The sequence below is a fragment of the Narcine bancroftii genome, chromosome 14 (genome assembly GCF_036971445.1).
Source record: "Narcine bancroftii isolate sNarBan1 chromosome 14, sNarBan1.hap1, whole genome shotgun sequence".
Taxonomy (NCBI): Eukaryota; Metazoa; Chordata; class Chondrichthyes; order Torpediniformes; family Narcinidae; genus Narcine; species Narcine bancroftii.
This window is the reverse complement of record NC_091482.1, coordinates 69,792,755-69,816,894: the sequence shown is the minus strand read 5'-3', so window position 1 is coordinate 69,816,894 and position 24,140 is coordinate 69,792,755. Positions and strand designations below refer to the sequence as shown.

The window sequence follows — 24,140 nt, the reverse complement described above, 5'->3', positions numbered from 1 at the left end:
AATTCCAAGTTATGCTGGTTGTTAAATTTTAGCAGGGTGGCAGGAAAACTGATGGGTATGCGAGGGAATAGGTTATATTGAAGTAAGAGGATGCTAGCAACTTATAGGATCACTATGCTGGGAGCTGACATAGGCAGAATATTTTTTATATCGGCAGCTGTGATGGGGCAGGTGGATTTGGTAAGGTAAATTGGATACCTCCTGGCCCAGTATTTCCTCACGGTGTCTGTCTGTGCCCCTCCTGCTTGGTAAACTTAAATAACAGCACCTAATAGCCTGAATATACCTGAGATTGTCTGATCTCAGAAGGTAAGCAGGCTCAGGCCTGGTCAGTACTTGGAGGGGAGACTGCCAAGGAACACCAGGTGCTGTAGGTTTCTGTGAGGGACGCTGGACAAAGTGGCGACTCTCTGCCTGCCTTACGGTAGACAAAAGTGAAAGAATTTCATGTATGTTACATTCTAAATGTAGTGTTCTGTGACAATAATGGAACCTTTACCTTTAACCTGTACCTCAAGGTGGGGAGTACATGTTCAGTGCCTACAATGGTAAATATACTCGATACAGCTCTTAACCCATGGTCTCCACCCAATATGGTAAATATACAACACCTGCACCCCAACATAATGAATAAGCATCATTTGTACTCCTATAAGTTTTGTTATCTTTTCAGCCCTGATTTGTGAGAAAGGATTTTTTTTGTTGACTGAGGCAGGTATAGTTCAATTGGACCAAAGTTCAATTCTCAGTGCAAAACGATGGTTCTGCTCACAGGCACTGAAGTGGAAGATGCCACAATATATGGCAAAGGTGGATTGCAAATGTACTCACTATATGCTAGTCTCTATTTATAGGGAAAGCAAAGATGCATATTCATGACTACACGCAGTTACACATTCAGTAATATCCTATTGTGTCTCAGTGAATGGATTCTTCAATCACTAGTACATGCAGAAACTTTACAACTTTTCCAATTTACAGGGGACATGGGCAGACAGTCAAAGGCATCAGGTTCAACTCTTCAACATAACAGCTAGTTGATGCCAACATTCCTCACTGCCAGCAGTACTTGTGTGATAATTAAAACGATCCCCTCTCTGCATTTGAAGCTGTGATAAATCTGAGCAAGCCAAGAGCTTCCCTTGTTGTCAGCATCGCCGAGCAGGATTACCTCAAAATGTTCGGAACCATTATTTCAAACAAAATTGCTTGCCAATTGGAGCAGGGCATTCATTCTCCCATTGTGCGGTGGAGCTCCCATTGTGAGCCGTGAATAAATATTTTGCTTCTGCAGGTGGAGGTGTTAATCTCACTGTTAAAGTGCCATTACACAATAATGTCTCCCCAACATGGCATTGTTCAATTTCATAATAAAGGCCCTTTGGACATAAAAATAAAAACTATCTGGAATCACAGAGGAGACGAAACAGAACTGCCAGTGGTGATTGTCAATAAATAGTGGGAATTTGGTTTCCTCAGGTTCAACAATGGTTCTGCAGATACGATCCCAATGACGAACAGATATTGAAGCAAAATGAGCACCTTTGGAAGTGCACATAGTGATTTCATTCTTGTCCTTGAGTACAGAAACAATACCTTGAATGGCTCTCTTGGGTAAGGTAGGCAGTGGATCTGGGAGAGGGTTCCTTCCTTAAATTCTCTCATGTCAGTCCACAGGAAGATGTTATGGATTGTCCTCATAAAATGAAGACCGACTTTCTGAGACAAGTGTAGGAGATTTTCTGGGTGAAATAAAATTTGAGGAGGATATTTTCAAACTAATAAAGAGATTAAGCATCTGGGATTGGATAGTAAGGTAACCAATGGGGTGATCACATTGTGGAAGATTCTGTTACTCTTGTGAGTGTACAGATTCTATCACCAATGTGTATATATACAGATGGTCGTGTAGGATGACTGTGATTGGCTGAGAATGTAGCCACACCTACTGGCAGGTCTTCAAGGATTGCTCCTGGCCAGACCAGGTCATTCTGGACTGGTCGACCTACTTGTGATATGCTCCAGTCTTTTCAAAATTTATTTTAGTTAATAAAATTGTAAATGCGCGTCGAAAGAACCAAGAACTTGTTGATCCAAACCAAGGCTTTTATTAACTAAAAGACTGGAGCATATCACAAGTAGGTCGACCAGTCCAGAATGACCTGAGAAGGCACTCAAATGCTGCCTGGGTTTCTTTTCGTACTATGCCCAATGGATTCCACACTATGCGACATCGCTGCTGCAGCGCTGCATGCCATCGACGAGTCCATTCCGTTCCAAGTCGAAAGCTATGTGCCTGACTTTGCACTGGTAGCCACTTTCAACCAGGCCGGCCGGCCGGCCGGTAGCCTTCTTCTCCAGAACCCTCCAAGGTCCTGAGAGCCAACACTCACTCCTCTGTCGAGAAGAAGGCCCAGGCCATAGTCGAGGCAGTACGTCATTGGAGACACTACCTCACTGCAGGCGCTTTACGCTGCTAACCAACCAACGCGCGGTCACCTTCTTGTTTAGCAATACCCAGCGAGGTAAGATCAAGAATGACAAAATCGCCTGGTGGAGAATCGAGCTCTCCACCTTTAATTATGTCATACTGTATCAGCCAGGTAAACTCAACGACCCGCCAGATGTGCTCTCCAAGGGGACTTGCGCCAACATGCAACTGGACAGGCTGCAGAAACTCCACAAGGAGCTCTGTCATCCAGGGGTCACTAGGTTTGCGCACTTTGTCAAATCTTGCAACCTGCCCTACACGGTCGAGGAGATTCGCTCCATGACCCAAGCCTGTCCAGTGTGCGCTGAGTGCAAGCCCCATTTCCTCCGTCCAGAGAACTCCTACATCATCAAAGCCACCAGGACCTTTGAGCGTCTCAGCGTAGACTTCAAGGGGCCCCTACCGTCGACCAACCGTAACACCTACATCCTTACGGCCATCGACGAGTACTCCCGCCTCCCATTCGCTGTGCCCTGCTCGGACGACTGCCTCCTTATAGAGGCCCTGCACAGCATCTTCGCCATCTTCGGGTACCCCAGTTACATCCACAGTGACAAGGGTCCTCGTTTATGAGCGCGGAGCTGCGGTAGTACCTTCTGGAGCGTGGTATTGCTTCAAGCAGAACCACCAGCTATAATCCATGTGGTAATGGGGTAGTCGAAAGAGAGAATGCCACCGTCTGGAAAGCGGTTAAGCTTGCCCTCCGGTCCTAAGGTCACCCCATCTCTCGCTGGCAGGATGTGCTCACTACTACACTCCATCCGCTCCCTCCTATGTTCCGCGACCAATGCCACCCCCCATGAAAGGATGTTCTCTTTCCCGAGGAAATCCAAGTCGGGTACAACCATATTGGCATGTCTCACGGTTCCCGGTCCAGTCCTTTTACGACGCCACATCCGGTACTCTAAGAACAATCCCTTGGTTGACTGAGTGACTCTGCTCCATGCGAACCCGTATTATGCCTACGTTGAGTACCCAGACGGGCAGGAGAACACAGTCTCGGTAAGGGACCTAGCCCAAGCCGGATCAGGCGCAGCAGTGCCTTTCACCCAACCTCCCCCTATTCCTTCTCCCCCAGGTCATGTGCTTAAACAGAGGGACCAGCACCACCTCACTAGCTCAGTCCAGACTGTCAACGCCGTTGGGGAATTGAGCGAAGCTGTAACCACACCCTACAGGCCTGCCGGCGACACGACTCCGGCGACCCCAATCCCGGCGCCACGGCGGTCATGCCGGATGGTCAAGCCCCCTGACTGGTACAGCCCCTAACCTCCATTCACCCTGGGGTCAGTTCTCAAAGAAGGGGTGAATGTGATAGTACAGATTCTATCACCAATGTGTATAGGTACATATGTACAGATGACAAAAGACAAAGGAGGAAAAACCCAACACCCAACCCCAACCAACCAATTTTCCCTTGCAACCGCTGCAACCGTGTCTGCCTGTCCCGCATCGGACTTGTCAGCCACAAACGAGCCTGCAGCTGACGTGGACATTACCCCTCCATTAATCTTCGACCGCGAAGCCAAGTCAAAGTGTAGGATGACTGTGACTGGCTGAGAGTGTAGCCACACCTACTGGCAGGTCTTAAAGGATTGCTCCTAGCCAGACCAGGTCATTCTGGACTGGTCGACCTACTTGTGATACGCTCCAGTCTTTTAGTTAATAAAAGCCTTGGTTTGGATCAATAAGTCCTTGGTTCTTTTGACGCGCATTACAACTCTGTAACAGTGAATTGAGAATCATGTGAAAGTTTTACCAAAGAACAAAAACAATGCAAATGAATGACTATTATCAGGAGTGAAATGTTGGAGACTGACCCAGAAAAGGCACTGAGAAAAATAGAGGGGTGGTCAGCATAGCTTTGTATAAAGAGCAGCAACCAACCCAGCAGTAAAATTACATTTTTCAATGAACAAAAGTCCAGATCGATTGGTTTAATCATGATGGCTGTGGCTAATAATTCAGAATAATAACCCCATCACACCCTGACCTCCCTTCCATTGAATGCGTCCATGTGAGGCCCTGTCTCAAGAAGGCAGCCAATATTATAATGGATCCTATATCCCAGGCCACAACCTTTTCTCACTGCTACCTTTGGGCAGAATATACAAAAGCCTGAAGATCAACACCTCTAGGTTCAAGAACGGTTTCTTTCCAACAGCTACTAGGCTCTCAAGCAGATTGGCAATCGCCTGCATTGAAGGAACTGATGTAGTCATGTGTTAAATTACACATTAATCTGGGGACCTACCATTTATGCCTCATGCTGTTGATGAAGGATGATGGAAGAAGGTGAGTGAGGGGTGAAATGAGGAAAATAATCAACATTTTCCAATGACATTAGTATTAGACATACAGCACGGTACAGGCCATTTCGGCTACGAGTCCATGCCATCCAATTTACACCCCATTAACCTACACCTCCAGTATGTTTCAAACAGTGAGAGGAAACCGGAGCTGCCAGATTAAACCCATGCAGACACAGGGAGAACGTACAAACTCCTTACAGACAGCACGAGTCTCTAACCTTGGTCCAGACCTTACTGCTGGTGTTGTAAAGGTGTTGTGTTAAACTCTATGCCAACCGATCCACCCTTGGAGGCAATTGGATCCATTTAAGGTGAGAGGTAGCAGAGAGTTTAAAAAATGTGAGGGCAAGTTTTTTTTATATATCCACAGAGTGATAGGTGCCTGGGATGGACTGACAGGGATAGAGGTGGAAACAATGCAAGAGTGGTTTTTAAGAGGGTTCTAGATAGGCTCCTAGAACGTTTCCACCAGCGTTGTCTCCGCTCCATCCTCAACATTCATTGGAACGACTTCATCTCCAACATAGAAGTACTCGAGATGGCAGAGGCTGACAGCATCGAATCCATGCTGCTGAAGATCAAACTGCGCTGGGTAGGTCACGTCTCCAGAATGGAGGACCATCACCTTCCCAAGATCATGTTATATGGCGAGCTCTCCACTGGCCACTGAGACAGAGGTGCTCCAAAGAAAAGGTACAAGGACTGCCTAAAGAAAGCTCTTGGTGCCTGCCACATTGACCATCGCCAGTGGGCTGATATCGCCTCCAACCGTGCATCTTGGCACCTCACAGTTCGGCGGGCAGCAACCTCCTTTGAAGAAGACCGCAGAGCCCACCTCACTGACAAAAGACAAAGGAGGAAAAACCCAACACCCAACCCCAACCAACCAATTTTCCCTTGCAACCGCTGCAACCGTGCCTGCCTGTCCCGCATCGGACTTGTCAGCCACAAACGAGCCTGCAGCTGACGTGGATATTACCCCTCCATAAATATTCGTCCGCGAAGCCAAGCCAAAGAAAGAAGATAGGCACATGAACCTACAGGGCATAGAGGGATAGGGATCATGTACAGACAGCAGAATTTTAATTTAATTTGGCATCATGTACAACACAGACATCATGGGCTGAAGCGCCTGTTAATGTGCTGTACTGTTAATAACACAAAAAATAGGAAATTAAATTCTGGCTGCAAAATGTAAGTAATGAGATTGGGGAATAAGAATAACAATGAGACAATAAAGTTAATGGTGTCAGACTACAGACAAAGAATTTTGGAAGTTTGCTGTTTTGTCAAAATTAATACCAACTTTCATTTTACACGGTGACTTCAATGTTGTAAAATTACACAAAGCATTTCACAGGGGATTAAACGGGTAAAATAGTACATCATCTGAAGTGAATCCCACAAATATTGGAAATGGATCATATAAGCCAGGATATGATACTATGATTAAACAAGATCCATGCTTCTATATGTCAGGACTGGGAAAGGTTCAGCAAAGAGGTTAACTGAGTGACACCTGGTGTGTGGCAGCTCAGTTTGCTTACACTGGAGAAGTACGAGAAGAGTTTTTTACTGAGGTAAACAATGCTCACAACTCCAAGTTGCGGATGTGGGAATCTTGAGTGAACAAAGAGTTGCTGGAGGAACTTAGCAGGACAGAAAGCATCAAAAATGTTGATAAAGAGTCGAGAGTTGAAACGCTGAATGACCATTTTTACCCATGAATGGTGTCTGACCTGCTGAGTTCCTCCTGCAATTTTTTTGTTAACAAGAAGTAACAAAATAAATTGATGAAGGTAGGATGATAGATGTGGTGCACATAGATTTTAGTGAGGCATTTGACAAGGTCACCCATGTGAGACTTTTTCAAGTCAAGAGGCATGAGATCCAGGGAACCTTGGTTGTGTGGATTCAGAATCGTCTTGCCTGTAGAAAGCAGAGAGTAGTAGTAGGTGGTAAGTATTCTGCCTGGAGGTTAGTGACTAGTGGAGTTCCACAGAGATCTGATCTGGGACATCTGCTTTTTGTGATTTTTTTATAAATGATCTGAATGAAGAGGTAGAGGGATGGGTCAGTATGATTGCAGATGATACAAAGGTTGGAGGAGTTGTGGATAGTGTTGGTTACCACAGGATATAGACAGGATGCAGAGTTGGGCAAAAAAGTTTGAGTTGGAGGTCAATCCAGAGAACGGTGAGGTGATGCATTTTGGAAGGTCAAATTTGAAAGCAGAGTACATGGCTAATGGTAGTGTGGAAGAAGAGGCACCTTGGGGTCCAAGTCCGTAGATCTCCCAAGGTTGGTAGGGTAGTTAAGAAGGCCTATGGTATGCTGAGTTTCATTGGTCGGGGGATTGAGTTCAGGAGTTGTGCGGTAATCTTGCAATTCTATAAATCTCTTAGAACGTTGTGTTCTTTCCTGGTCACCTCATTATAGGAAGGATGTGGAGGAGATTTACCAGGATGTTGCGTAAATTGGAAAACACGTCTTACGAAGCAAGGTTAGAAAAGCTTGTCTGCCCCCAAAACTCCACAGTATCATCAAGTCATTCCATGACGACATGAGGGCTACTGTTCAGTATGACGGCAGCGTGTCAGAACCCTTCACTATTCGTAGTGGAGTCAAACAAGGATGCACGTCGGCCCCAACATTATTTGGTATCTTCTCTCTGCTATTGAAGCATGCACACAGGACATCAACAGAAGGCTTCTACATGCACACCAGATCTGATGGGTGGCTGTTCAATCCTGTGCGCCTGAGAACAAGTACAAAAGTGCAAAAGATCTTACTACACAATATGCTCTTTGCCAATGATGCTGGTAGAACTTCGCACACCAAGCCCATTTTATATACACACACACACACACACACACACACACACACACACACAGTCTGCACAACATCATGGGTTGAAGGGCCTAGTCTGTGTTGTAATGTAACTCAGATAAATGTTTTATACAGCTAGACAAACAATATTACATGCAGAAATGGGATTAGGTTCAGAGGACAGAAGGTAAAAAACACTTAAATTTATGAGTAAGGTGACAAGTAGATGGAATAGAATAGAATACTCAAGAAGGCAAATTCAAGCTGACAACGTAAAACTTCAGACATACCAAAAGGTGATGTGTTCTATCAGCAGTTTTCAACTTTATTTATTCTGTCATATAAACTATATCTTCTTTGGATTTTAAGAACATTTGGTATAGGGTAGGTGAGATAAAAAGCAGGAATGTGTTAAGGATGAAAGGGGAAAAGTTTACGGGGAACTTCTTCACACAGAGAGTGGTAGGTGTGTGAAACGAGCTGCCAAATGAAGTAGTGAATGCCGGCACAATTTTAACATTGAAGAAGATTTTGGACAGGTACCTACCTGGATGGGACAGGTATGGAGGAGTATGGGCAGGGTACAGGTCAGTGGGACTAGGAAAAAAAATGGTTCGGCACAGAATAGAGGGCTGAGGTGGCCTGTTTTTGTGTTGTAATTGTTTATGTAGTTACATAAATGCTACCAAGGCTAATTTAACAGGAACACATCACAAGGACAGCTAGTAATAATCATTATCAGCTGGAGGGATGGAAGGATACTCAAGACAAGCATTTCCATATTCTATCACTGATCTAATAGACATCCAACCATATTCTTCACAAGTACGCATGGACATGTTCACAGTATTTATGATCCATTCCTACATGCTTTAATAATAAAGTGATGGGCCTCTTGTACATTTTACACTGAGTGTTGATGCAAGGAACTGTAAATGCTGAAAGTTTGGGCAAACAAAGGGAAGCTGAAGGAACTGAAAAAGTGTCCCAACCCGAATCGTCGACTGCCTGACCTGCTGAGTTTCTCCAGCTTCTCACTGTTTGCCCACGTTAATTATTGCTGCTTTATTTAACCAAATTATTTGTTTGCTAGACCTCGGGTTTTCATTCCTGTCGGATGGGAAAGACGCAGGGCATATTATTTTCTTTCAAACAGAGAAAATTCAGCAGTGGGCACAACTAAAGGCATTAAAACTAAAGATCCAATACTCCTTAGCAAAGGGGTCAATACCAGGAGGGTTAGATTTAACAATTAGGAAGAGTTAGTGAAAGTAGCAGGGATCTGACAGTATTGTCTGAGAAACACATTTGAAAAGTACTTGGGTGTGGACTTGATGAACTTATGATGGTCAGAGACTCAGTTAGAAAGTGGAATTAAGCTGGACGGTTGTAGCTCAACTAGCTTAGAATCAATGGGCAGAATGATCTCATTCTGTATCATGAATTTTCTTTGATTCCAAGAGTGTACAAACTCATCAACTCTCTGGCATACATCAGTGAAGCAGTTGTGGTTTAACAACAGTACAGCTTTCGTGTAGGTTTTTTCACTCTACTGAACACCCACAAGGTGCAATGATAAGATTTGAACTCATAACCTCTGTACTACTGCATTTTATATTATGGAGCATGGAGTACTAATACCCAACTATCCCAGAGGTGCAATGGATGTTGTCTTTCTGTGTCCACTCCTCATTTCAACCCACACAGTGAACTGAGTGTCAATCCAAATTCTGTTAATGCTGTCTGTTAGGATGTGCTATGTTCAATTGAAAGGAAACTGTTTTAATTTTGAGGTAATGGCACAAGTATTAAGATTACAGCTGCTTAATGTAGAGATTTAAATAATGAGCAGATGGCAGCCAAGGTAAATGAGGTTTAGCAATGAAGCAGGGGAGATTGGAGGAGGGGTGGGCAGGTGGTGCTTGAAATAACCGAGGCATAACCTGGAAATGCGCAGATAAAAACGTTCTTCAGGTTAGTGATCTGCTCATGGGGGCATTATAGGCAAATTGGCAAGAGAGGACAACTGCAGGCAAAGGTCACAGATGAGATACAAACAATAGAGAGCTGATGTGATACCAACTCAAACATGCAGCAGAGTTGTGACATAAGGGCTTGCCCACATCAGTCCATTCGTCAGAGGTGGCAGAAGGACAAGAGAATGCAGAGCAAAAATCGTTTATTAAAATTAGAATGATATGTCAACCACCCTAATATCTCCTGAAACAAATCTAGTATTGTTAGATTCATAAGCTGTTTCTCCCTGCAGGTCATTTTTGCAAAATTACTGCAGTTTGATAATACAATGGCATATCTTTCCATCTGCACTGGCTCCTTCTGGAAGAGAGATGAAAACTCAATAGCAAGCAGAACCTCAGGGCATAAGATGATAATATCAAAGGATGCCAATCTGTTCACGGAATGGATCTTACTGCTTAGCATTCATTAAAACTGGATTTACTCGGGGGGTGGGGGGGGGGGGGGAGAAATCATTTCAGATCATCAAATTGTATCATTACTTTATTGAAGTTCTCACAACAGTGAGAGTATCCTTTACAAGTTGTAATTACCAAGAGGGCTAAAAAAATTTTACTCAGCCAAAGATGCAAAAAAAATTGCGTAAAACAAATCAGTTCTCTGAAGGATAAAGTTGAAGGTGACCAACGCATATTTACTGACCATCCAAATACAAAGGGCGTGATACCAATGATAGAGTTGGGTTGGCAAAGGAAGTGTGAAACACATAAGGGGAGCAAAAGGAAATATAATTCACTGCAAAAGATAGAGGCAGATGCCAGACAAATTATAAAGGGTGTCAGGTGGGAGGGAGAGATTTAGGGATGTTCTCAGTAGAGTTGTTCATGAAAGGAGAAAAGACTCCCAACTATCATTCAAGAAAATGTATCACAGTATTATGGTTAAGTGTGTACACAATAGCACGATAATGTTAAAGGTCCAGGTGCTCAACAAAAACTCAGATCTCAGTGAGGATTCCAGAGGAGTCCATGGCAGGAATGGGAAAGAGCTCCGACATATCACAAGAAGGTTATAATATCAGCTCCAGCTTCCTTCAAATGCAGAACCTCATAACCCTGAAGATCCACTTGACCTGAATGAGCTCAGGAAAACAGCAGAATATTTGATGAGCTGCACTGAGAGTGAGATTGCACCAAATGGCACATAATTATCCAAAAATACTAAGTTATTTCCAGAGGCCAACTGTGAAGAAATCTGACAAAACTGATCTTCTTCACCCAATGTTCTGATTGGGAATGTTTACCTTGTGGTCAAAATACAGGTGCTCCCAAAATAGAAATCCATGCAATTTGAGGATGAGAACTGGCTAATACAATTATTTAGCTTGTGAAGCATCATTTCAGCATCTCTCTCTCTCTCTCTCCCTTCAAAACCAACCTCCTCAATGCCATCAGACCACATGGATATGTTATTAGCTCCTTGTATTATCTAATAACTTATTTGAAACTTCATATCAAAACAAATGATAAAATCAGAGCTGTTCAAAAAAAGTGTAATTTAATTTGTTTTGCTTGCGTTCTTTGTTCTTTACGGGCTCTGATCCTGAGATTCATTAACAACATGCTCTTTTTTAACCCATCATATTGATCCCTGAGAGATGTAAAGTGATTCTATATCAATACTGTTTCAACAAACATCAACTGGAAGATGCAATCTGATACTTCAAAGTTAACAAAAATAGTAAACAAGATAAATGAGTGACAACATGTTTTGTTAGAATGGATGGCTGCACTTAAACAGATTCTCCTTTGCCCTGCTTCTGAAAACCATTCAAGGAGTTTGATGGTCTTCAGCCCAATGACAGCATTCCAATTTAAATTAAAGAGGTACTCACGCCAAAAGTATCTCCCTCAGGCTTGTGGGTAACACTCATTGGAGGACCTGTTGTCACTTCAAATGATGGAACTGAAAGAAGAGATTGAGGTGTTATCCAGAGTGCCCTGTACATAGAAAAAAAGCTTCAAAAAAAAAGTTCATATGGAGTTTGGAGTGAGGACGATTCGAGCATTGTTTCTGCTAGAGCAGCTCAGTTCCTAACCAGAACCCAAACAACTTCTCTTCAAACCTGAAGGCTGGCCGATGCCCAAGTATGTAATTCACACAGAGATCTGCAGAACAACTGATTATAATTGGAAGTTTTGATAAATTGCTCCAATGGGTGCCAAATCTTTTGTATCCTGAGTGGTGCTCATGTAAAATGCTATTATGTTGAGCCACATGGGGTGGAGCTTTTAAGATGAAGCTCTTCAATGTAATTAGGTAATTCTTGACCACAAAATCAGGTATCCAGACCAAGTGATTTGAATTGACTCATCCTTCATTAATCAAAGAATTGTTTCCCCTTTAACATGTGCAGGACATTTCCAGGGTGTATTCACTCCAGAGTTAGGTCCCCTTTGAATTGTCCCATCCAACACTTCCAAGGCAGATACTAACTGGTTACATGTGAGTGAAAGATCCATCTTTGTTGTTGAGGAAAATACTCCCAAGTCAAGTAGTGCATGGGTCAGATATTGTGCCATACATGAGTTGCCTGTGGATTTGAATTCATTTGTCCAAATGGTGATCTGAGGATTGATGAATGGACAAGAATTTTCCCAGTCTTAATTTGCTTTTTATTGACTCGTTTCTTCCTTGTCGCACAGTGATAGCTGGCTCAGAGACATTACACAACACAAATGATCTTGTGCAAACCTATCGGAAGAGTGTTCTACTGATACAGTGAACTTTACTCTATTCACGTGGCCCTAATTTCCTGGAGACAAATAACTTGTTCCTGGGAGGAATGAAGTGATAACTGGCAACATTACAATCCTCTGAATTACAGGATCAGGTGGAAGCCTGAAGAGGTATTAAAGTTGGAGAATCCATTAACCAGTCTAGTTAATTTTATCCTTTACATCTCCAGTCTTTATTTTCTTGATCATTAGTACTAGTAGTCATTTATTAAAAAGAGCTTGCCTTCACAAACAACCTTTACTAATATGGGTGTAAAACACAGGATTCTGTTGACACTGTGGTTAAGTGAAAAAACACACAAATGCTGGATAAACTCAGCAGGTCAAACAATGCCTTTATGTAGGAAAGGTAAAGATAGAGAACCAACGTTTCGGGCTTGAGCCCTTCATCAAGGTGTGGGGGAACTTGAAAGATGTCACCTGTACCTCCAAACTCATTTACTGCATTCGGTGTACTGTCTGTGGCCTCTACATCGGAGAGACCAGCCGCAGATTAGATCACTTTGCCCAGCATCTCCTCTCCGTCCACAACAAAAGCAACTTCCTGTAGCCAACCATTTCAATTCTGAGTCACACTCTCAAGCTCACAAGTCTGTCCATGGCCTTTCACACGACCCCACCCTGACCACCCACAGATTGGAGGAAACACACCTCATTTTTCATCTGGGCACACTCCAACCCCAGGACATGAACATTGAGTTCACTGCATTTTGTTTGGACATCTCTCATGTTCCCCCATGAAGGACTCAGGCCCGAAACGTTGGTCCTGTATCTTCACCTTTGCTACATACAGGCACCTTTTGACATGCTGAGTTTCTCCAACATTTCTGTTCGTGTTCCCCTTTACAATATTGTTTAATATAAAGCACTACACAAGCAGAAAGTCATTGTGACCCTAATACACAATGCCACTTGATAGACATGAAACCACTTAACAAATATTGGTCTCCCTAAGGTATATTTTGTACGATGACCTTGTGCCTTGGAGGTGAGAGTGACATAGAAAGTATCCTCACTGGACCAAATTTCTTACTGTTGTCAATTTCCTTCAAAGCCCGTGACAGGTACAAACATGGCTCCATGACAGAAAAGTACTCACCATAAAAAGGATTCTCCAGAATTTCTGCAGAGGAAAGAAAAAAAATTGTTAGTGTGAAGGAAACAGACGATAATTCAGTTCCCGAATTGGTGCTGATGGAGTGGTGCAGAAAAGCTGCAACTGATAGAGTCAAATTACTGAAAATTAGAGGACACGTGCAGGACAGGAACAGAGCTGCACTCTTGGAAATGCCATATTTCAGACATTAACCAATTGGCTAAAGATTCTCTCCATGACTGTTCAAAATGGATTCAATTAACTTACACAAAACTTCTGAAAGCAAATTGCAGCTACTCACTTGGATACTACCTTTCAAACCTGTGGCCTCTACTGTCAAGCAAGTCAAGGCCACCAGACACACAGGGACACCTACAACTCGTTTCTCGCCAAGGCTTCTAGTACTATTTTGAATTTGAAAAATCTCTGTCACTGTGGCTAAAACTCACCCACCCAACAGCAGCGAGGGAGGAGTTTCATCTGAAAGGATAACAGCAGTTCAAGAATACAGTTCACCGCCACTTTGCAAAGGATGGACAATAAATGCCGGAACCCCCCCGCCAAAAAAAAAGAATGACAATAAATCTCACTTTGATGATGTCATTTTGACATAATGTCATCAGTGTAATTTGCCACATTCAAACTCTTATCCAATGCAGTGACCTGAATACTTGTAGTCTGCATTCTATGTTGTTTCCTTCTGGAGTTGATGGCTGACTCTTCCCATTTCTGGCGAGAAATAACCTCATGAAAGTAGTAGCAAGGATCTCCCAGCTGGAAGGGTAGCAGGTGAAGCATTGCTTCAATATCTTGGCATTGTCCAAGGTCCAGAAACCCATGGTATCTGACACCTATGGGGATTGGTAGATGCCAGATATGCAAATTTTATGGTTGTTTGAGACTCGCTCTTACAATGCCTAAAAAATACACCACCTTTAAACATAAACAGCTTAAAAGACAAAAGACAAGGCAAAATGTAACTTGAAAAATAAAGTATTGTAGTCCTTAATTATGTAAAGTTCACTTCAATCCGGTAATTCCCATCATTTACAAATTTAAATTTGAACCCTGATCGCTGGTGCTATAGCAGCGTTGCGCTCTAACGGCAACGTTAACTGTGCTGTCATCATAATTAACACCCCCCTAAGTTTACAGATAAAGTCTTAATAATGTTAATAAAGATACTTAATGGGCAGGGATAAGGAGACACTTTAAAAGAATCACCTCAACGGTGAGCGACATCAACCAGCTCTTCAACCTGGGCGACGCCATTGCTGTTTCACACAACTTTATTCAAACAGCTGCTACGAGTAAAGCCCAATCAAGGCCCTCCCTCTGCTGGCTGAATATTTGCTCCCATCTTTACCAAAGGTTACTACGTTACTTCTGAGAACATTTATTTTACAATTTTAAATGTTGTTTACATTTTTATTTATTCTTATAGATTTTAATTTTATTGACTTATTTATTTTCCTCGATTTTTTTTGCCGGTTGCTTGAATTGTGGAAACAAGGGTTTTACTGAATTCACATTTTATTTTACCAACATTCCATTTGCTTGGAAACTATTCTCTGCTCTGGGATCCTTCATTAAAGTACCTCCAGCTAACATTTCAAAACTGCTATCTGGTGTAGTCTGAGTGCATGTCCAGTTCAACTGAAGAATAGTGTTTCTTCATCTTTGGTGGTGACAGTACAATTGAACTGGGGGAATGGGAGAAAAAAAATGCTAAATTGGATCACTTTGTTAAATTTTTTTAGAATATTTTATTTTTGAAAAAATATACACTGTAACATTTTAAGTATACAACATATTAATTTTTTTTCTCAAACATAACAATCCCTCCCTCCCATACATACTGATCTGTTCATTGTCAGAGCTTACATATATTTTAAGTACATGGAGTACAGTTGGGAAAACTACATTTTTATATATATATATATATATATAATCGTTACTTTTATACCTGTTTTTGACCCTTTTCGTTACTGTATCTGGGCCCCATGTGGTCCAGGTACGGCTGACAGACCTTTACCAAAGGGTCATATTTATTCTTTAAGTTATATGTGATTTTTTTTCCAGAGGTAACAGTTGTTCATGTTCGCAGCCCATCATCCTATGAGTAGAGGGAGTCGGACGACCAAGTGATCGTGATACATTTTTTCACTATAGCCAGTGATTTTTTTTATAAATGAGATTTGATATTTGGTCAATTTGTCGCTTAATTCCATGAAATTAGCTTTGTTAATCTTAAAGCAAACCTGTTTTATTCAAAACCAAAATTTGCTGTAAATCTGAAGTAATTAAAAAAAATATTATAAAAGACTTGGCAGGTCAGACAGCCTCCGTGGAGAGGGGAATACTATAGTTTCAGGTTTAAGGTTTTTAATCATCACTCTGTTAGCCCCTCCAGATGTAGATTTTGTCATTATTACGTCTACTATTCTCATCAGTCCATTTGTCATTTAATCTTTCCCCCTCTCTGCCTCTTCACCCTTTATTGTGCATCTGTCTCAAATACTTTCAAGTTCTGATCAAAGTTCATCGTCTGAAATTTACTGATTTACTCTACACAAGCAACCCCTGACTTACTAAATATTTGCAGCATTTTAAAATTTATTTTAATATATTTGTCAAGAATGATCTTACTCTCATAACCTAACATCTCAACAGGATGAATCAATATGCATTTATTCCATTCTCAGATGGTCCAAAGTGATATCTCACAGCTTTGTGGATTTTCTACAATACTTTGGCCTGTCTTGTTACACAAAAGGAACTTAAATAGAGAAAACAAAACATCAATCTTTCTAGAACAGGAACTTGATCACAAAAATAAAAAGTAATTTGGGATTATGTCTGTTTAAAAAAATAGTTTCCTCAAAATCTTCCATGGAGACTTTTTTTCCCCAAGAACTGTACTTGACCGAACACTTATCATTTTCTGTTCCTGTTAAGCAAGCCACATACAGAAGGTAGTGGACATATTCACGGGCACTGATTTCCCATCCATTGAAGACATCTATGTGAGGTGCTGCGTCAAGAAGGCAGCCAACATGGTAAAGGACCCCTATCGCCCTGGTAATGCTCTCTTCTCCCGCTACCTTCAGGCAGAATTCTGACAATTCTACTTTCAAATAATTTTTTTTATTTCCAACAGCTGTCAGGCTCTTGAACCTCCCAGTACTACTTCAAAATCACCAATGGCCTCTGCACCAATGGACACATAGAGCACATTGTTTCCATTAACATCCAACTGAGATTATTGTTTTCTTTTTATTTATCATTATTTAATATCCGTTAATTATACTCAGGGTCACAGAATGTCCGTAGGATTGCCTCCAGCGCTTCCGCAGCCATAGAGTCCAAGAACCCTTCAGCACCTCCTCGCATCCCTGTTTCGATACCTGGCATTGTTCCAGCTGTCCACAGCCCCGGCGCAAGTCTCCTACCAGCAGCCCCCAGCTTCCACGGGTTCCCCACCTCGAGTCACTGGCAGCCTGTCGCATGCACTGGTCCCTCAGCCACAGAGCCCCCTCATTGGTCCGCCATGGTCACCGTCCCTGAGGGTCATCTCCTCTGCTTCTCCCTCTCAGATGGTGCATAATCTTCCCATCCTCTGGTTCCCTGCTCCAGTCCTCCACTTCCCTGGAGTCTGCAGTCAGCTGTCCTGTTCAGGCCAGATGCTGATAGAGCATTCAAAGCGGAGTGGGCATCTTTCAAAAGCTCTATTTTCAATATTCTCATTAAACTCTTATTTTTGTCTCGTATAATCCTTATCAACTTTACTGGCAAGCCCAAGTATTATATTTAAACACTGATGACTAATTAATTGATTGAATTTTTACTTTTTAGCTTTGATTGGTTTTGCAATTATCTCATCCCAAAGATGGTGAAGATTAGAATTTTTAATGACTGTTTTTTAAAACGATACTGCTTGGTGGAAGCCCCTTCTGGCTGATGAAACTCGTGATGCCCAATTACATCCAATGAATCTACCAACCCCATATATTTTGAAGGGTGGGAGGAAACCAGAATCTGTAGAAAACCCATGCAGGTCACAGGGAGAATGTACAAACTCCTTGCAGACAGTGCTGGATTCGAACCCAGTTGCTGGAGCTATATCAGTGTTGTGTTAAAACTATGCCGTCCAAGTTGAAAAAGGTTTGAAACACAGAGGATAAATATCAGAATGGATACATTTCCAAATATTACTGCCATTTCATGGTCCTTGTCAACAACCATGCCTGTTATTTTCATTGGATGATCAGTGAGAGGTTGAAGCCAGCTGCTTCCCTTCCTCGCAATTACCTTGGCCAGATGTAAAGATGTTCTATTACTGGCCTACACCTTGAAATCCAGTGGCAGAGCACAGACTCCGTCCGAATCCCTTGCCCATCAACGAATGTGACTAACAATTCTTTCAGTGAGGAGTGGGGGTGTGCAGGGAGCAGGGAAAGGTCTGCTATGGATACCAATGATATCTAAACACTGTTAATAAAGATATAATCAGTACTTTTTTTTACAAATAACCTACTACTTATCATTTTCCCCAATATCTCCATTTAAATCCACAGATCATCAGATCCTTTGACAGTACTGGCCTGGTGCTGGATCTGTGAGATGAAGTACAAAGCCAAGGAATTCCAGCAACTCGGCTCCATCACTTGCCTCTAAACAAGTCAGGGCTTTCTGTAAGTTGAATTGTTGCATGCCAGTGCTTCCGATTGGAGTCAGCTGAAAAGCCAGCATGAACCGACTGTGTGAAACTTGTGCCATTGTCCTCATTCTTTCAATAAAGCTGTTGGAAACTTTACATCAACAAAGGGAAAGGAAACTTCTTTGAGCACTGATGCATGCAGGTAGAAGTGTAGCAATAGCCCATGGCTGTGTACAGCAGTGGAGAGATGATAAAAACCCTCTGTGTGAACCCTAGACACTGAGTATAAAACGAACAAAGTGCAGGTCAGCCTCCGTGAACAAAACAAGGCCAAGCACTCAGCTTTGCAATGGGCTACTGGAATAAAAGACCACAAACCATGTTTATTTTTCAACTCGGTTTAATCATTCTGCCTTATTACAAATCTGTCTTTCCCCTTATTTTTACGTAGTTCATTGTGATTCCGAATGATCCAAGTCACAGATTTCTGTTCAGGCTCAAGAGGCATTTATCTTTCCTGGAGACAATTCTCTGCTTTTTCTCCAAATGCCAATTACTGCTCATGTAGGAAGAGAGGTTGCGGTGGGTAGGCCTGCACATTCCCTTCATGTTTCAAGGTGGTGTCCCTTGGGATAAGTGCAATGAAGGGAGCACTACACCACAAGATTGCAAGCACCTGACCATAGAACAAAGATCACTTCAGTACAGTATGGGCCCTTCGGCCCACAATATTGTGCTGACCAAGATCAATCTACTCCACAATTCAACCCTATCCCCTATGCTCCATTTTTCTGATAGCTTCTTTATCTAAAAATCACAAAGTACAGGTGTCTGCAGGGCTTTAGTGACTGCGGGATGATTGAAGACGAATCCACGGACGCTCCGTGACCATGAAGGAACTCACGTTTGCTTCTCTTTCTCTATTACTATAGGGGGCAGTAGGCGACACTAATGGAGACTCTTTGTCTGCCTTACGGCAAGCAGAAGGCAATTTCATGCAATACTATTTGTTCTGCTCTATAACATGGCAGTAAAAGAATCTTGAATGATGCAGATAATGAATGTCCCCCTTGAGTTACTTGGAAATCAAACATCATCTTCTAACAACTGCTCATGTAGAAATCAAGTGGTGTTGAACACAATGTCCAGCCTTCTGAATATTGACCTGGTAATAATTGAGGGATACCACATTTATACAGTATGTACTAAATGGAAACCCTTCCATCTAGCCCAAGAGTTCTCATCAGTGATTCTCACCGGAGTTTATGTCCCTACGGATGCCAATTAAGATAATAAGAAAATAAAGAAATAGGAGCAGGAGTCGGCCATCCGGCCCATCAAGCCTGCTCCGCCATTCAATGAGATCACAGCTGATCCAATGATTGGCTCATCTCCACCTACCTGCCTTTTCCCCAGATCCCTTAATTCCCCAACTTTTTTTTTAATCCACCCAACCTTGTGCTACATATATTTTTTACTGAGGTCGTCTCCACTGCTTCAATAGGTAGCGAATTCCAGATTCACCAACCTGTGGGAAAAGCAGTTCCTTCTCATCTCCATCCTAAATCTACTCCCCTGGATCTTGAGGCTATGGTCCCTAGGTCTAGTCTCCTCTACTAATGGGAACAACTTACCCACCTCTATCTTAACTACTTTTCATTATCAATTACAAATAGACAGTTGTGGAGCTGCACGATGTCAGAGATGGCCCACACTGACATACTTTAACCAGTGACTTTAACCAGGACGGTGTCAAGAAAACCCTGCCCACCTACCACCAGCATGAAATTTGCTATACCAGAGACCCCAGCACGCTCGATCACTGCTACACCCAGGTAAGGAACATTCAATTTTTTAATTTAAACATACAGCACGGTTACAGGGCCTTTCGGCCCATGAGTCCGTGCTGTCCAATTACACCCCAATAACTTACGACCCTGGTACGTTTTGAATGGTGGGAGGAAACCAGAGCCCCCAGTGAAAACTCAAGCAGACAAGGGGAAAACGTACAAACTCCTTACAGACAGTGCAGGATTCAAACTCGGGACACTGGGCCTGTAGCAGCCTCGTGATAACAGCCACACTAACCATGCCACCCCATTCTTTCCTGAGATCACTTGGCTGTGATGCTTCTGCCTTTATACAGACAGAGCCTAAAAAGAGAGGCAAAAAGATGGACACAAGAACGGTTATAGGACTGCCTCGAGTCAATGGATTGGGCGGGCGGTGTTCAAGAACTAGCTTAGAATCTGAAACTTTACACCAGGGCTGTCACAGGCTTTATCAAAAACAGCTGTACCCGAGTGTCTCACCAGCAAATCATTCAAAGTTTTCCCCAAACAGAAGCCCTGAATGAACAATTAAATCTGGAACCTGCTGAGAGTCAGATCTGTAGATCCAGATCACTAGGAAGCCAAGCGAAGTGCAGTTTTTGGACAAAAATGTATACAATGAAGGGGAGAGATAGCTGGGGCAGCTGCTATGATCTTTGAGGATGAGAGGAGACTTAATAGAGGTCTGCAAGATTCTGAGAGGCATTGATAGGGTGGACAGGCAGCACCTGTTTCGCAGGGTAGGATCAGCAAACACCAGAGGACGCATGTACAAAGTGAAGGAAGGGAAATTTAGGAAGACATCAGGGGTAGTTTTTATTTCACACAAAGAGTTGTGGAGGCCTGGAATGCCTTGCCAGAGATGGTGGTGGAGGCTGAAACATGGGGGCATTGAAGAGACTCTAAGACAGAGACATGGGTGAAAATAAAATAGAGTTAGTGAGGGTTTAATAGTTTTTTAAGGAAATATATGGATCAGCACAGTATTGAGGGACAAAGGGCCTATTTTGTGCTGTAGTGTTCTATGACATCCAACAGCTGTGGCAGGGCCTAAATTACATAATCTGCTAGAAAACAGCAAAACTTCACTCAGACAAACTCAATGCGTTTGACAAAATTTGACCGCAAGAACACCACACATCCCCATGTCCCCTGATGATCCTCTCCTGCCCGTGTCAGAGGATGACGTGTGGGCTGTCTTCAGGAGAGCGAATAGGAGGAAAGAATCCAGTTCAGATGGAGTGCTCTTGAACACCTAGACATCAGGATGCTCTATCAACTACTCTTCTTCTTCTTTCTTTCTTCTTCTTCTTCTTTGGCTTGGCTTCGCGGATGAAGATTTATGGAGGGGGTAAAAGTCCACGTCAGCTGCAGGCTCGTTTGTGGCTGACAAGTCTGATGCGGGACAGGCAGACACGGTTGCAGCGGTTGCAGGGGAAAATTGGTTGGATGGGGTTGGGTGTTGGGTTTTTCCTCCTTTGTCTTTTGACAGTGAGGAGGGCTCTGCGGTCTTCTTCAAAGGAGGTTGCTGCCAGCCAAACTGTGAGGCGCCAAGATGCACGGTTTGAGGCGATATCAGCCCACTGGCGGTGGTCAATGTGGCAGGCACCAAGAGATTTCTTTAGGCAGTCCTTGTACCTTTTCTTTGGTGCACCTCTGTCACGGTGGCCAGTGGAGAGCTCGCCATATAACACGATCTTGGGAAGGGGATGGTCCTCCATTCTGGAGACGTGACCCACGCTGCTGGATCTTCAGCTGCGTGGACTCGATGCTGTCGACCTCTGCCATCTCGAGTACTTCGACGTTAGGGATGAAAGCGCTCCAATGAATGTTGAGGATGGAGTGGAGACAACTACAGTTCAGTAATAAACAACATTATCCTCTCAAAACTGATTAGCAAACTCCAAGACCTGGGACCCAATTGTTGGATCCTGGATTACAATCCAGTGATTATCGGGGATCAAAGGTGGAGAGGGTGATACATTTAAGTTCTTGGGAGTCACTATCTCAGAGACCCAACACACCAATGCCATAGTGAAGAAATCATATCAGTGCCTCTACTTCCTCAGGAGTTTGCAGAGGTTTAGTTTGCCACCGGAAATCCTAGTAAATTTCTACAAATATGTGGTGGAAAATGTGCTGACTGGCTGCATCATAGACTGGTTTGAGGACATCAATACCTCTGAGTGTAAATCCCTGCAAAAGGTAGTGGACACAGCCCAAGACATTACAGGAAACACCCTCCCCATTATCGAGAACATCCGCAGGGAACGCTGCCGTTGAAGCAGCAGCAATCATCAAGGATCCACACCACCCAGCACACACTCTGTTCTCGCTGCTACCATCAGGAAAGAGGTATCGGTGCCACATGACTCGCACCACCAGGTTCAGGAACAGCTGCTATCCCTCCACCATCAGACTCCTCAATGACAAACTCAATCAGGGACTCATTTAAGAACTGTTACTTTTCCATTTTATTGATATTTTTTCTCTGTATTGCACATTGTGTAGTGTTTTTTTTTGCACCTTCAACAGTGGTATTTCTGCCTGGCCCACAAGAAAAAGAACCTCAGGGTTGTATGATATGTCATGTATGTAGTCTGACAATAAATCTGAACTTTTAGAAATTTTTTTGAACATTTGTAGAGCTTTTAAATGAGGTGAAGCAACTAATCTGATTTAATACTTACATGCGCTAAACATCACCAGATAGTAGTAATAACTGATGACTGTTCATGCACTGTTTTAATTTCATGATTAGTTTTCATTAAAGTAAAAAAAAGTTTGCCTTTAATTAATGTTTTCAAGAAGCCCCAAAGCTCTTTGCAACAAATGGAATACTGCTAATCCAATCACAAAATGAAAAATGACTTTTACAAATATGGCTTTGGTTTTCTTTTCATTTTGATTATGGTTGGAGCTTCAAAATAAAAAGTATTCAAAGCAGATATCGCTTTACATAAAGATGTCTTTCCTTTTAATATAGTCATTTCCATTTCTTTATTTTACTTTCTCCATCCAATTTGACAACTTTCTAACTGACCTGGGTCCAGCCTTTGTGCATCTCCACAATAATTGGTTATAATCAATATCAACAGGTCCCCTGATCAAAGCACTGGGGCTTTTACTTGGAGGAAGAGTTTGTAAAAAATCTAGAAGCAAAGGTCCAGTTAGTAAATGGTATTGTCGACTCTCCACCATCCAGCACAAGAATGCACAATCCTTCCTGACAGAAAATGATAAAATTGCTATTTTGATGCAATAAATACATGTGTGACCAATTCTCATCTCAGGAGCTTTGTGAAAATTACTGTCATTTGATTGATATTCATTTTATACAAGCCAAAATATCCTCTAAGTATTGGGGCAAATTAGATCCATTATGTTCACATCTTGCTTGAAGTCCTGAACCTGTGACCCTGGTTTGAAGCTGTTTGATGAATGTACCCAATGAATCTTAGAGTTCAGCTTGTATCCACGTGTCGTAATTTCCCATTGTCCCAGCGCCCACTCGGCAACATTGGCTCATGAACACACATTCTGTAGATTTAAATTTCCTGGCTGTGATTGGAATTTCCTCCACGATGCAACCTCTATCCACTATACCCTCCTGCCTGCACTAAACACCACCCTCTTCACCCAGTTTCACCTCCAGCTCTAACGCTTTAATCTTTTCCAGCCCTGCAATCATCACGGATCCCATTGCATCACACTTGACAATATTCATTCATTGTGAGTGTAAAACAATTTGACAGTGCTGTTATCAGCTGGTCTCTGGCACGTTGCAAATATCCGAGTTTTGCAATACGAATCCAGAGGGCTCCTCTGAACAAAGAATCATATGGTCTTGTTGTACAAGAAAAGAAAATCCCCATTGTGGTACAAGGCCCATATGGTCAAAATTCTGACTTTCGAGATTTCTCATCTAGCTTTTGCTACACTCCGCTCCTTTCATGATATTTACTTAAAGTTTCACTCATTCCCGTCAGACGAAAGATCAAAAACATGAATCATTAACATGGGTCAGTGCCATCTTGTGCTCGAAGAAATTAAAATCTCACTGCAGCATCTCTGTGGTCCACTGAATAGATCAAAATTGGACAATTGGGAATTCTTCATGTTTCATTATTATTGCTGGTATAATT

General features: G+C 42.6%; 1 protein-coding gene across 20 annotated transcripts in view; it reads right to left on the bottom strand.

Annotated features, from left to right (window-relative positions):
- Positions 1–24,140, bottom strand: part of LOC138749886 (NT-3 growth factor receptor-like) — an 894,662-nt gene that overhangs the window by 405,115 nt on the left and 465,407 nt on the right. For all 20 annotated transcript variants that reach the window (XM_069911895.1, XM_069911896.1, XM_069911893.1 and 17 more), the window contains 2 exons: positions 13,507–13,530; positions 11,504–11,574 (listed from right to left, as the gene is read on the bottom strand). In XM_069911895.1, coding sequence (XP_069767996.1) covers positions 11,504–11,574; positions 13,507–13,530 — 95 coding nt within the window. The remainder of the gene's footprint in view (positions 1–11,503; positions 11,575–13,506; positions 13,531–24,140) is intronic.